This window comes from Passer domesticus, chromosome 1 (genome assembly GCF_036417665.1).
Source record: "Passer domesticus isolate bPasDom1 chromosome 1, bPasDom1.hap1, whole genome shotgun sequence".
Classification (NCBI taxonomy): domain Eukaryota; kingdom Metazoa; phylum Chordata; class Aves; order Passeriformes; family Passeridae; genus Passer; species Passer domesticus.
The window spans coordinates 16,593,324-16,607,569 of record NC_087474.1 but is presented as its reverse complement, the minus strand read 5'-3'; the positions used below and the strand labels follow the sequence as shown (position 1 = coordinate 16,607,569).

Genomic DNA, 14,246 nt, shown 5'->3' with positions numbered 1-14,246 from the left:
GTGATTCATACTCTAGGCAGCCAAACTCCTGATGAGAGGTTGGCAAAGAGACAAGGCACAGACTTGGGCCTATAAACCACAAAATAAGTAGAGGCAGAGCTGTGTCCTGGAGAGCTACTGAAACTGCTCACCAGGATGCACTTCTGTTAGGCCAAATGAGCAAGTAAGATGTGATCAGTTCTGTTTACAGGAGTCGTGCTGCTCTTATCTCCTAGCAATGCAGCAGGCAAGTCACAGACTGCATTCATTTAGAGTGGTAAGAAGATTAAAAATAAAAAAAAAAAGCATGCCTTAAACAGATGGGGAAGATCAGGTCAGATTTGAGAGTGTTTTTACAGAAATGTTGCAAATTAGTTTCTTTGGGCTTGTTTTCCCCATCTGTTCTGGGGAAGGAAGTGGTAGGAAGTCCAATTTAGGAAGCTTTTTAATCTGTGAACATATAATCACATCAGCAATATTGGTTGCTTTTGAACTGGTGAAGTAGCAGGAGGAGGGACCTTGCAGGAAAAGAGTTGCAGTAGTGTTGACTTTTTGGGTGTTTACTTTGCATCAGGAGGGTTCAGCTGTGTTACCTGTCTGTGCTTCTCATCCCCTTGTAGGAATGCAGTGAAGATGCTGGGCAAACAGCACAATCCAAAGCCCCTAAAGAGGACCAGGCATTGTCTCGGAGCACAGGGCACGCTGTAACACCAGCTGCAAAAGATGAAGAGGAAGAGGAAGGAGATAAAATAATGGCAGAATTACAGGTATGCCTTTTGGGTTGCACATGGGGACACCTGTGCCCAGTATCACTTCTAGGGCCTCAGTGCAATTTCTAGCTCAGAACATGGAGGAAAGTAGGTCTGCTAGCCTCAGCCAGTACCACTTTGTTGCACTGAGTGGTACACTTTTTGGAAGTACTACCAAATTTTGTTCAAGATGTCTGCAGCTGAGACAGTGGTTAAGAATGCAGTAGCTGCCACTGGAGAAGCCTGCACATGGAAGTGGGACAAGTAAAACATTTTTGTGCTTTCAGTGTGGTTGTCCCTGGCCTAGTGTTGCTCACAAGTACCAGACTGGCATGGTGCTGAGAGCCTCTGTCATGTGTGCTGTCTTTGGTGGGAACAGAGAATAACTGGGTCTGCTCCTGGTGGGCTGTGCTATGGTCCAGAGTTTCCCAGAATGTCTGAACACTGAGACATTGCCCATTCCCTGGGGTGTAACTGGTACATCACTCTGCCAGTGGCATAGAGGAGTGTTCTCTTGCTGGTCCTTCACTTGACATCACATAGGACAGTTCAGTGATGAAAATGCTGCAGTAAATGCCAACTATTCCAGCTACCATCAGTGAGCCCCAGCTTCCCAGGGGCACCCTCTGCCCTCTTCCATGCCCACATGAGGAAGGGAGGTGTGGATCAGCCTAGCTGGCTGTAACTTCTGGTATTTTAGAGCGCTGTCACAACGTGAGATGATCCCTGCTGTCCACCTGCTGCTTGGTGCCACCCAAGGTGTATGGCACTGGGCTGTAACTGTTAGGTCTGAGGGGTGCACCCTGCTCCATCCCTCAGCTCTCACCCACCAGTGCTGGTTTGCAGGAGTGGGAGCAGAAGTTCACCCTTATCCCCCCCGTGTGCTGATGACCAGTGAGGCAGCAGAGCTGGGGACACAGAAACTGTCACAGCATCTCTGTCTCTAGGAAAGCAACCTCTGCCTTGCAACTGGGGACAGTGAAGTGAAGGTTAAGGTATGGAAAGGGGGGCTGAGGGAAGCTGAGGAGGAGAAATAGACATGGGAATGGCATTCAGCAGGGAGTGGGTGTTTAAATGCTAGCTTTGTGGGCTAGCAATACTCATTTCAAACCAATACCAAATACCAGGTATATTTTAGAAGCTTAACATGTTATAGAAGGGGCAAATTGCCTGATCTGAGAGCTATGTGCTCATTAGTTTGATGTCAGTCATAGGCAAAAAGATGGAAAATGAGATACGGAATTCAGTCATTGAAGAACTGAAGGACAGACATAAACAGTTATGCCAGTGAGCACAATGTAATGGAGCAGACAGCTGTCAAAAGAAGCAACACTCTTGATCAAGTAACAGGTTGACTGTTTAAACTGAATTGTATACCTATAAACATTTTGGTAAGGCATTTGATCAAACATCACACAACATTCTTATAAAAATCTGGCACCTCAGAGTATACCAAAAACCCCTTTGGCAGCATAAATGAGACCTGTCTGCTTTTAAAATCACTGACCTTGATGCAGGTGTTGCTGCTATGACAGGTCTCATAGGAAGCAGCAACAGGCACAGTATCTCTCTGCATTTACATCAAAAGCCTGGAAATACATTTAAAATCCTTACTGTGTAAACAATCTTAATTCAGATCAGTGAAGTATGACAGCAGAGACATGATAGCAATCACTTAATGGTCATAGTTCTTTGCTGAATAAAAAGTCCACATGAAAAGCAGCAACATATTGACCAGGCCACAACTGCATGCCTTGGGAAGAAACAGGACTTGCAGTAACAAGTTGCAGAAGCTCCCAGGTCAGTGATGTTGCCACAAAATTGTGTCTGCTTCAGGAGTAGATGTGAGAACCTGGCGTGTTCTTATGTCTGTGTACCAGATCAGTGAGATCCACACTGTGCTGCTGCCTCCATGACTAAGTATGCATGTGTCTCCCATCTGAAAAGCCTGTTAAGAATATGAAGTTTCAGAAGAAATTTGAGTGCAATGTGAAGATTTTTAATGTAGCAGGAAAAGGCATCATAATAATCAGTGGCTGTAGCACAAACTATTAGGAGACTGTTATAGATATTTCAGATCAAAGGTGATAAAAAATACCAAAGGGAAATAGCTTTTTTGACACTCTGAAGGACTTTGAGGATGCTTTACTCAAACCCACATCACTGGTCTCACAAATGGGTAAGTTGGGGAAAAGTCCATATGCTCTATTGTGTGGAGCGAGACTATTTTTTCTATTCGTTTCATGTCATCTTAGGTACTCTGGTCTGTTAACACATACAAATAGCATGGAATGAAAAACCAGAAGAAAGTCTACAACCTGATTTTTTGTACTGGATTTTTTCTGTTATCCTTACCTTTCTGATTTTGCATAAACATGCAGTACATATGAAGAATACAGTATTTAAAGATCAGGCCTGATTCTAATCTGTAATCAGGGCTATTAATTCCATGAGTTGCCAGGAATCAAATAATTTCCCTAATACATGGTACAACAATAGAATCTTACTGCATGTCGTGGTGTCCCTGACTCCTGTGAGCACTCCCCCCTCTTTGCTGTGTGCTCCCTGCACAGCTCACTGGAGGCCATGTGCCAGTAGACAGAGGCTACAGAAAATCTGGTGAGGCACATTTGCTGCCTGCACTGCACGGTGATAGTGGCAGTGATAGTTTTGCTCTTCCAGATCTGGGAGCCAGCTAGATAGAGAAACTCAAAGGGAACTAAAGGAGGATAGCAAAATAAATGGCTGAAAAGTCTGGGCCATGCCCTGGAGGATGCGTGGTGGGAGGCCAGTGCCCACAAACCCACAGGTTGGGACAGTTAATTTATGGCTCATTATTGAAGACTGTGACAAAGGCACATCTCCATGTTTAAAGTTTTAATAACAGTTTGTGTGGGAGAAGTGGAGTTATGTAACTCTTGCATTATCGGCCACAAGGAAATAGGTGCTGTCACAAGCCCCCAGTTTGTCATGGGCTTCCTACTTGAGTTTGGATAGTCTGTAGCACCTCCTTGGGTCTCCATTGTCTGCAAATTCAGAAATCAAGCTTGTCCTCCTTATAGGAAGCACTGAGGTCAGCAGGATGTTAGAGTCTTGAGAGGCTGAAAGGGATGCCCTGGTTCTCTGGATCTGATAGTCTGAAATCTCTACTATTATCTCATCAGTTTGTAGAAAAGGTTGTTGAGCTGTGACTGTTGAAAACAAGTGCTCTCTTTGTAGTTGGTCATCTCCAGATATTTCTGTGTAAAAGTTCTTGGTCTCCTGATAACCTGCAGTATTTATTTCCTAGGCTTTCCAGAAGTGCTCTTTTATGGATGTAAACTCAAACAGTCATGCTGAACAGTCCAGAAATGATACACATGTTAAAGACATAAGGCCTGGGACTTTAATGCATCACAAGGAAAAGAAGGTAACAAGTGGCAATTGTAGACATGCCACCCGGTCTTGGCATAACCTTCTTTCCTTCAAAACTAATCTTACATCCTGTGTCCTGTTCTCTTTAACCCCCACCCACCACTGCCCAGCAGTTTCCTTCCTTTTTTCTCCGTATGGCTCAGAAACGCTCATTCTGAGCTCTGTATTAAACTGTATTATGTGTCTCATCAGCAATAGTACAACGGTTGCATGAAGCTTTATCATTCTGTGAAATCAAAACAGGGTCCATCTGTTTCTGTCAGAGATGCTCATACTACTTAGAACATCCTTCCCCAGCTGTTCTGGTGATGGATGGTGAAACATCTCTCCTAAGCTTGAGGGGAGTTAATGGTTCCTCTCAGTCTCTAGAGCCAGTTTGAGAATGTGTGCTTTATTTTGTTTCATTTGTTGGTTCCAGAAATAGTTGTTAGATATTCAGAAATCCCATTCGGTGTATTTAATGACAGAGAATCAAAGTGGATGGGAGGAATTTGCCCTTATACTGAAGGACAATGCCCAAAATTCAGTCATGGGACTGAGAAGAGGTGCCGTGTGCCTGGGGCTGTAGGCAGGTCAAGGTTAAATTTCACAGCTGTGCATGGACTGGAGGTGCCAATTGAGTTGATTTGACTTAGCATGCACCAATGTGCAGGACAAGAAAAGGACAAGTGCTTTGCCCTTGCAGACCTCTCTGTTATGGATAATAATAATGAGCTGCATCACTGCTGGGGTTAGGGGTCTGTGCAGGCATGACAAATTGTCAGCCAAATGCCAGTTTGCAGTGAAGGTGGGTATGGTGGGGAAGGAAACACAGCTCTTCAGCACAGCATTTCAACCTTCTCATCTCGACCTCTTCTGCATTTTGTGTATGCAAATGCTTCCAGGTCAGGGCATTTGCACTTAAGGACTTGTGTTGGAGCTGCCCAAACAGCAGTTCTGGTCTAAAGCTGCAAACAGCTGGCTGGGCGAGGGTGCAGGTCCGTGGGTATGAGGGAAAAGGGACAAACTGTTCTGTGTGTACAACAGTGTTACAGAGAAAAAAAAAAAAAGTGTGAATTCATCCTCATTACTGCTGTTGTCAGAATGAGAAGATCATATTTTTACATGAAATCCTGGGTCATCACTCAGAACACTGCATATCCTGTAGCACAAACATTTCTTTGAAAGGTGCTGCCAAGTAATTGCCATAAACTGGTATTTATTTGAATAACACAGAATCCAGGAAATTAAGGTTAATGAGATCTGTTTTTGTAATCTGACGTGACAGAGTGTTTATTGGCTTTAAATATGGAACATTATAGTCACGATAAAATCATTGAGGAAATGAGTTTTGTTGTGGTTTTATTTTTTTAGTAGAAAAGCAGAAGTTCCTAAAATAAGACACATTGTACAAGGACACTGTGAGGTGTTTCACTGGCGCTTGGAACTAGAAGTGGAACATGCTATAAAAAGATATACAGTCAGCATATCCAGAGGCAACAAGTGCCTTTAAGTGACTTGGCCTAATTCTGGGTGTCTGACATGCTGTGGGACTGGGAGGTGCTGAGCACTGAGCAGGTCAGGGCCTGAGGGGATCACAAGCCCTGGAGTTTGGTTCCCAAAGTGCCTCTCAGCACGATGTTCAGACTGTCAGCCTGCCCAGCGAGGCCTTGCTGCTGTGCTGGCTTGTATGAGAGCTCTTCCTCATCTAGAAATATGAGGAAGCAGCTGCTCATCCTTGTTACTGCTGAACAAGCCTTTGTGGAAGTGTGACTCTGGTGTATGAGTGACTTTCTTGCTTCTGTGTTTTGATTGTGAGTAAAGTTTTTCTGTAAAATCCTCCAAGAGTACATAAGAAAATGTCACGTAAGGTGTAGAAACTAGACCTGGTGTACCTTTATGTGCATGGGGTGTGCATGCACAGCCAACCTGGGGATTTCTGCACCATCACTCGTCCATCTCAGTTGGGACAGCAGTGCTCCTGACTGTTCTGCATGTCTTGGTGCTCACATAAGTACAATCTGTCCTTGTGGTGTGTTAGGAGGCAGCTCCCAGTCTCAAGAAAGCAATGTCAGTGTTATTGCTTTGGTTCACTGCCTTCAGGCACTTGAGGCCAAATTACTTTCCTTCTTGGTGAGCTGTCTTTTGACTCTAGATTTATCTTATTCATCGTCCTGGTGTCTCCTCAGGTCAGTTCTTCATCCTGATGATTGGTGTTTCTCCTAAGTTGTCACTAGCACTTAAACCAAACCCCAGAGAAAAGCCTGGTTGTTAGGAAACAGCATTTCCAGGGGTCCTCACTTGCAAATAAAGAAAAAGTCCCCCTGAAGTTTCATTGCTGGGAATAAACATACTTCTTTTGAGCCAGTGGATATCCTCTCTGTTTGGTGTTTGGCATTTCTGCTGTAAGTGAATGTAGCTCAAGGTTTCATTCTGCACTTCCACAGACACCACAGGGTGTCACTGGTAATTCTGATGGAATACTTCTAAGCTGCAGCAAGGATTTAGAAGTGCTCAGACTGTAATGATACTAATTGTGATGAAGCAGCACTGCTCAGGTGTGACCAGCATTAGAAGGAGCAAAATGTAACTTGAAAATCAGCTTTTACTGGTATAAAACTTCCTTTCAAGGCAAGCCAGACTCACTGTCAGCCCTTCCATGCCAGCCTCCCTTTGACATGTCCCAGCAGAATGTGAGCAGATACTGTGAGACTTTCAGCTTCAATCTTATGAAATCATGGTGGGGCTGGCAGGGTTTAGCAGGAAGGTGAACAGGTCATGGAGCACTGTGTTGGAAATAAGGTAATTAATGTGCTTATGCATATTCTGGAGGCCTTGTTAAAGCAAGGTAACGTCCCATCCTGACCTAATGCATAGCACAAAGCAGTAACATCATGCACTGTTCTGCCAGAATTTGGAATTTTGCCCTGAAGAAAGACAGAAATCAGATGACAGCTTGAGACATGTCTCTGCAGCAGTAAATGGAGTGGTGAGTTCACGAGGTCTGCGCTTCCCCTGAGGTTAATCTTGGGGGAAAATAAAAGTCCTGTAAAAATAAAAGCCCTGAATAACTAAGTAATCCAACTTTCCCCCTTAGGTGTATGGGGCTACAACAGGATCTCCCACAGATAGTGACCATCCTAAAGAGAAGAGGGAAGGGAGAACTGAAGAAGAATTGGGTTCTGATTCATCCAGTACAGCTGACAGTAAAAGTGGCTTTTCAATGAATGACAGTCCTACATTTAGCAAGGGTTTGTTTGTAGACAGTACAGACTATTCTAACAAAAACCTTCAGAATATGAGCACAAACCTGTCTGGCGTCAGTTTGCCAGAGGAGGACAAACGAAGAGGGGCTCAAGATATCTTAGGATCACATTTTCCAGCCGTCGAGACTGGAAAACAAAAGCCCAACTACAGACTGTCAAGAGATGCTCTCCAGGGCGTGCCTCAGGGTGAAGCCTTGCAGAGCACGGGCAAGCACATCCCCATCAGCAGCGTTGCCCCTCTCCTGAGGCACATGCAGGAGGCTGTGGGGCCTCAACCTTCCTTGCAGGAGCAAGAAGTTTCTGCAGGCAACTACAGTCAGGTTGTGCTGAGACCCAAAGTGTGCAGAGCAAACAGTGTGGGCAGCATTGAAGAGACGGACTCCCCAGCCAGCTCTCCAAGTGAAGACAACCCACCCACAGAAAACATTGCCTTCATGATTACTAAAACAGCTGTCCAGGTGCTCTCGAGCGGGGAAGTCCACGACATAGTGAGCCGGAAAGGAGAAGATGTGCAAACAGTCAACATCGATGCCAGGAAGGATGTGGCAGCAGAGAAGGGCATCCCTGAGAACACAGACAGCGAAGAGCCAGTGGTGTGTCTGGACAAAAAGCCTGTCATCATCATTTTTGATGAACCGATGGATATTAGGTCAGCGTACAAACGCCTTTCTACAATTTTTGAGGAATGTGATGAGGAATTGGAAAAAATGATGACAGATGAAAAGATAGAAGAAGAAGAGGAGGAGGAGGAAGAAAATGAAGCACATGAAGTCTCTGAGAGGCAGAAGGAAGAGTCACCAGTAGCTAATGACAGAAATGCAGCCACAGAGCATTCTGCAGCTCATGGTCCCCAGGGGCCGTACCTGTCTAACCTTCAGTCTGACTCTGCAGAAAGCAGACCTCCTGCAGAGGAAGAAAGCACAAAGACAAATTTTAACAAATACCGTCAGATCTATGGGCTAAACACAGAACCAAACTCAGACTCTGCTGATCAGTTGGGAAGCAGGCAGGATTCTAAGAAAAAATTTAAGTTTAAATTCCCTAAAAAGCAGCTGGCCGCTCTGACGCAGGCAATACGGACAGGAACCAAGACTGGGAAGAAGACCTTGCAGGTTGTGGTCTATGAAGAAGAGGAGGAAGATGGGGCCCTGAAGCAGCACAAGGAAGCAAAGAGATTTGAAATCACTAGGTCTCAGTCTGAGGAGAGTGACAAAAGTCCTTCTGGGAAGCAAGAGGGCCCCTCCGGAGCTGCAGTGTCCCTGTCTAGGACTGATGAAATTCGACAGAGTACATACAGAACACTAGACAGCCTTGAGCAGACTATAAAGCAGCTGGAAAACACCATCAGTGAAATGAGTCCAAAACCTGTCCCTGAAAACACATACACCTCTGAGGGAAGCATTGTCCCCTTCTCTGCCCAGATAGTACCAGAGACCCCATCCCGAGAGCATGTAGTGCTGGATGAGAGCCTTGCTGGTGTAGAGCCCCCTGCATCACTCCCAGCCACTTCACGTAAGGTACCTTAGTCCCAGAAATCAAACCTCCAGCTGCTTTCTAAAATCTGCAATAATCACCATTAAACAAGACGGTCTTGTGATTTGTTTGCTTCCTTTCAGGTGGCTTGTTTGGGCTCCCCACGAGGTGTCTAACAGCTAATAGACCATTGGTTTTTGGGGTTTTTTAAAATCTTTGCTGCTGATTGGTGATGGGCAAATGCAGGGGAGCTGGGTCGAATAATCCGCTGTGTGAAATGACGAGTGTCACTGACATGAAATCCAGGCTGATCAGTAGCTGAGCAGTTTTCTCCATTTGATTCTGGAAATTAACACCCGCGGTGTGAAGCTCCTGAACTTTCCCTGCATGTAGTACTGCGGCTGTTTCGGCGCATGGTGTGCAGTGCTCCATTCCAGCAGTCTTGCATTGACCACTCCTCCTTGTCTCCCCTCCCTGCCCCTCCGCTCCTTCCCGCAGGGCTCCAGCGCTGCCTCCCAGACCAGCCGGATGCCAGTCCCCATGGCGTCAAAAACTAGACAAGGAAGCATGGAGAAATCAGGCAAACAGCACAAGCTGCAGGATCCACGCCAATACAGACAGGTAGTTTTACCCTAAACCCGGTGTTTGGATGGACATTTCGTGTTGTTTGTTTATTTAAAAACTCCAGTAACTGACTGAGATTATACCAAATATCGGATGCCTGAGGTCAAACTGGACATCCTGGATCCTGGGGGCATGACAGTACTGATCTTTTCACCATGCTTGTGCATGCATGTCTGCAATAAAACACCTGCTGCTTTTGTTTTTGTTTGGTTGGGTTTTGGGTTGTCTGTTTATTGGGTTTGGCTTTTTTTTTTCCTTAATTTATTATTTTTTAATTTTTTTTTTAACTGTGGTATTCAGCTGTAATTTTAAGATGTCAACTACCTGTTTACTTTCCGTTTGGTTAATGTGGTGGCTCTGTAGGAGACTGGGAATGCTTCTGTTCAGAGTCTTTGCAGGAAGCCTGGCACTAACCGGTGGCGGTGGGTGCCACTAACCCGCGCGGGCCGCGCACTGCCTGCTCTGTAACACGTAGGTCGCGCCTTCTCACAAAGCTCTCCTGGCTCTTCCTCTGTGCACTCTCCGTTGGGCACTTCGGGTTTTCTACCAGGTCCAGTCCATGGCTGCAGGACTTAGCTCAGGCCTCGAACTGTTAGTTCTGGTTCTCTGCAGGGCTGTTTTCCCAGGTCCTGTTGGTTTATCGTGTTACTGGCTTTCTGACAAACTGTCTCCTGACATCTTTATTTGCAGGCTAATGGAAGTGCTAAGAAAGCTGGTGGGGACTATAAGGCTACTTCTCCTACCCTACCCGCTTCTAAGATCCCAGCCTTTTCTCCCACTTCTGGGAAAAGCAGCTCAGCACCTGCTTCTAGCGGTGACAGCTCTAACCCTCTTAATCCACCTACTAAAACCTCCATTCCTTCCTCCTCCCTTCTCGGTCCTCAGACAGGTCGCATAACTTACTCTACCTCCCTCATCCCCTCTGTCTCTAATGGCTCCTCCAAGTTTCAGAGCCCCACTTACCCAGGGAAAGGTCACCACCTCTCGTTCTCGCTGCAGACTCAGAACGGCCGGCCAGCCCCTCCTTCCTCCTCTACCTCCCCCCCCTCCTCTATCTCCCCCCCTTCCCTGAGCCAAGGTATGAAGAGCATCAGGACAATCCACACCCCTAGTTTCAACAGCTACAAGGCACAGAACGGGAATGCCAGCAAGTCCGCCCCATCCACGGTCAAGGAGCCATCCTAAAGGCTAAGCACAGCACACCTGCCAGGTCACCAAGGCTTTTTGTTCAAGGAATCCGCAGCCAATGTTTTAACCAGGGAATGTAACCATTTTGTTGTATTGCTGGAGGCTTAATACTAATCACGTGCTAAATACTGAATTACTACACTAGATTAGAGTGAAGCTTTTTGGAAAAAACAGTTGCTGTTGTAATGATAAAAGAGCATTTTCTTTCTATAGGCAGCACCTCTTAAAAAAAGTGTGAAGGTGTGTGAGTGAACTTGACTGCGTGTGCACAGTGGTGTACTGAGCATGGGGAATTGTATGGTTAAAAATTTACTAAGTTGTTTTGTATAAAGCTATTTTTCATTATGAGGTCTAGAAGTGAACAGAGATATACTAAAGTGTGATTATATTCAACTGTAAAACTGAAACTAAAATATTTTTCTTTTATTTTGGTGTTATTTAGCTTTGTTACAGATTTCTATTTTTGTCAACAAATGTCATGGTTCCTTTCGAGATCTTTTTGCCAAAACATTTTGATACTATTGTAATGTACATTTGAAAGTAGTATGCTGGACAGTAAACCTCTGCACAAGAAACAGAACAAGACTGGTCTTATGTGTGTATGAGGCAACTCAACTTATTGCACTGCCATTCAGATTATATTTAAGAATTTGACAGATAAGGAAAAAAATAAATTGTTTTACACATATAGATAGTTGCTGATTACTTTTTTTCTTAGCTCAATCCACCCTTCGTCCTTCATTTTTATTTTACTGAGACCTGGTTGCCCATTAATGTATTGCATTGTGGATTTTAAAATGTACACTTCAGTACTGTTCTGTATACTGGCAAACTTTTGTACATATCTATAAATATCTATAAATAAATAAATAAACACTGTATGTGGCTGGGCACATAGAGTAGTTTTACCACACCAAAGTTAATTTTTATGCATGCTTAAAAATATATATGGGGAAGGGTTGAAAAAGATGGATATCAATTAAATAGGAGAAGAGCAAGAAACTTGCATACCTAATGGTTTTGTAAATAAATTTATTTGTATAACACCATAATGTAATATACAGAACTATGATAAGCAAAGATCTTTACAAAAATAAAGGGCTGCATGCTTATATATTTGTATTTTTTCACTAGTAACTTTTGGGATGGTCTCAATTGGCTGTTCAGCTGTTTGCCTGAGGGTGTTAAGCGATTAGAAGAAAACCTGACTTTATTTCCCCCAGATTAAGGCCATACATGGTTATAATTTCAAAATGGGGTCTTTGCAGGAAGCCTTGATAAAGGCCTTGCAGGATTGCTGTTGATAAAAGCTTATTAAAAAGCTGGAACTCCAAGTCAGAAAACCAGCAAGCAAAGAAAACTTTGAGTGACTGAATGAGGTATCATCCCTTCCACCTTGAGGTATTCCTTGTTTTATTTCCCCTTGGGCAAGGGGAAGTTTCCTAGGAGCCCCATTCCGAGGCGGTGCCCTCGGAGGGTGAGGAGAGGCACTGAGCCATCCCTCAGGAGCAGGGCAGCACAGGCTGCCTCCAGCGGGTCAGTGCTGCCATCCCCTCTCTGGCACACAGCAAAGGCCCAGCACAGCACAGGGGCTGAGCCGAGCTGGGGCCCAAGGCAAAGCGAAGCCTGGGGCACGGTCAGAGCACCCACACAGACCCGCTGGAGCGCAGCCACTTCCCTTCCAGCCGGGGCAGAGCCGCGGGGCTGCAGGGCCTGCTCTGATCCCTGCTTGCTCACGGATGGAGTGCGGGATTCCCCGGCTCCAAAGGGAACGCGCCTGACCCGGTGCTGTAGCTTGCCACCAGCTCCCCAGGCACAGACAGCACGCACAGCTCCAGCTCTGGTACCCTGCTCCCCCTTCACACAGCCCAAATGGAACCTCGAGCGGAATGATGGATGGAGCAGGATTTGCTCCTGTTTGTTTTACTGAACAACAGTGACTTACTAATAACTGCTTGTCTGTAATGGCACGTGAGATGTCCCCCATGGCTCTGGCAGGCAGGGTCCCCCGTGGCTCTGGCACTGCTCCCACAGCTGCTTCTCAGAGCCCCTGCAGGTGAGGGGCTACAGCAGCACTCTCTGTATCTGGCTGGATTCAGACACAGCAGTGAGGCAGTGCTGTGCTCACTGCCTATGGTGGTGATGTGAAATTGCCATCAGGCAGTGAACACCACACCCACCCGAGCCTCGGCTCCTTTGTGAGCACCCCCAGGAAACAGCAGCAGGCTCAGCCAGCTCATAGCCCACTGCACAGGCAGCACTGCCAGTGTCACAGGTCAGGCAGTGTTTATTCCTTCTCCCTCCTGCTTGTCCAGCAATGGAGTTATCAGGCTTTCAGAAACACAGGCAGGGAAGAGCTGTACACAGGCTGTCACTCAGCAAAACCATCATGCTTGTAAATAAATTCCTTGGACACAGAAGAATTTAAAACTGGACACCAGTGAAAAAGACAGGTTTCCCACTGCAAATCGGTTATGAAGAGCAGTTTTGGTGGAGATGGCTGCCACAGAAGTTTGGGTCAAGCCATGGGAAAGGTACCACTGCAGCAGCAGCAGCAGCTCTGCCCCCAGCCTCACCGCTCTGAAATCCAGCAGGGAAGCAGCTGCTCACTGAAGGAGCTGGAAGGTGAGCAGGACTTTCCTGCTTCCTGCTGTAGTCAGAGCCAGCCAAGGACTTCAGAGCAGAGTCAGCATCGTCTGTGTGTCAGCCTGTTCCTCCTACAGGGAGGAAAAAACAAAACCACTCAAAGTGACACAGCACAGAGCCCATGTGCTGGGCAGGACACAGAGGTGGGAAGGCAGAGCCAAAAAGGGTGAATGTAGCAGGAAAAGGGAAGGATGTGCAGGACATAGGAAGCGTACAGGGCCAAAATCCATCCGATCCCCACTGAAAGGCAGCCCTTCCTGCAGGCTTAAAAATTCATGGATTCAATAGCAGATGGTTAAGGCAGATTTTTTACAGTCTCATGACTGGGAGCCACAGGTACGTGCACCACTTCAGAGTGCACTGCAGCCCAGCTTTAAGCCATTCCCCCTCCAGGCCACACATCAGCCCATACCCCTTTCCAAAGGCTGGCCCAATTAATTGGTTAATTACTATATAAATGTGAATGTGTTATGACCTGGCTTTGGGAACAAAACCATAGCTTTTTGTAGTAAACGAGGCCACATTTCAAACTCTTTTGTCCTGCCTGAACAAAGTGGAGAGGCTCTCAGAGGCTGCACAGGAACCCGAGGCCCAGCAAAGAATTTTCCTTTCAGCTCTGCAGCAGCACAAAAGAAGGTGTGAAACTGTCTGGACTGTGGCCATGTCTTAATTCCACATCAACAGTGCTGTGACAGATACTAACGGGGATTGTAACAAGCCCTTTAAAATCTTAAAAAGCAGTCACACAGCACCTTCCAGCTACCACGCTCCAGAAAGGCAGTTCAGACTAAACCACCAATCACCACTGAATTGCTGTTGGGGACCATTTAAAAAATCCAAACACTACCAACACATTTTATTATTTCTCCATCAGATCTCAGCTTATCCTGTCCCTAACAACTTGCAGCTTCACAGCTGCAAACAGTCC

At 45.9% G+C, this 14,246-nt stretch overlaps 1 protein-coding gene across 27 annotated transcripts in view; it reads left to right on the top strand.

Moving 5' to 3' along the window:
* Nucleotides 1-11,786, top strand: part of KIAA1217 (KIAA1217 ortholog) — a 355,102-nt gene extending 343,316 nt beyond the window's left edge. For 19 of the 27 annotated variants that reach the window (XM_064407697.1, XM_064407727.1, XM_064407743.1 and 16 more), the window contains 6 exons: nucleotides 600-746; nucleotides 4,018-4,137; nucleotides 7,033-7,110; nucleotides 7,219-8,904; nucleotides 9,359-9,481; nucleotides 10,175-11,786. In XM_064407697.1, the coding sequence (XP_064263767.1) occupies nucleotides 600-746; nucleotides 4,018-4,137; nucleotides 7,033-7,110; nucleotides 7,219-8,904; nucleotides 9,359-9,481; nucleotides 10,175-10,669 (2,649 nt within the window). In that variant the 3' untranslated portion in view covers nucleotides 10,670-11,786. Of the gene's footprint in view, nucleotides 1-599; nucleotides 747-4,017; nucleotides 4,138-7,032; nucleotides 7,111-7,218; nucleotides 8,905-9,358 lie in introns of all 27 variants that reach the window. The other 8 variants (XM_064407650.1, XM_064407712.1, XM_064407830.1 and 5 more) reach the window with 6 other exon arrangements.
* The last annotated feature ends 2,460 nt before the right edge of the window (nucleotides 11,787-14,246 follow it).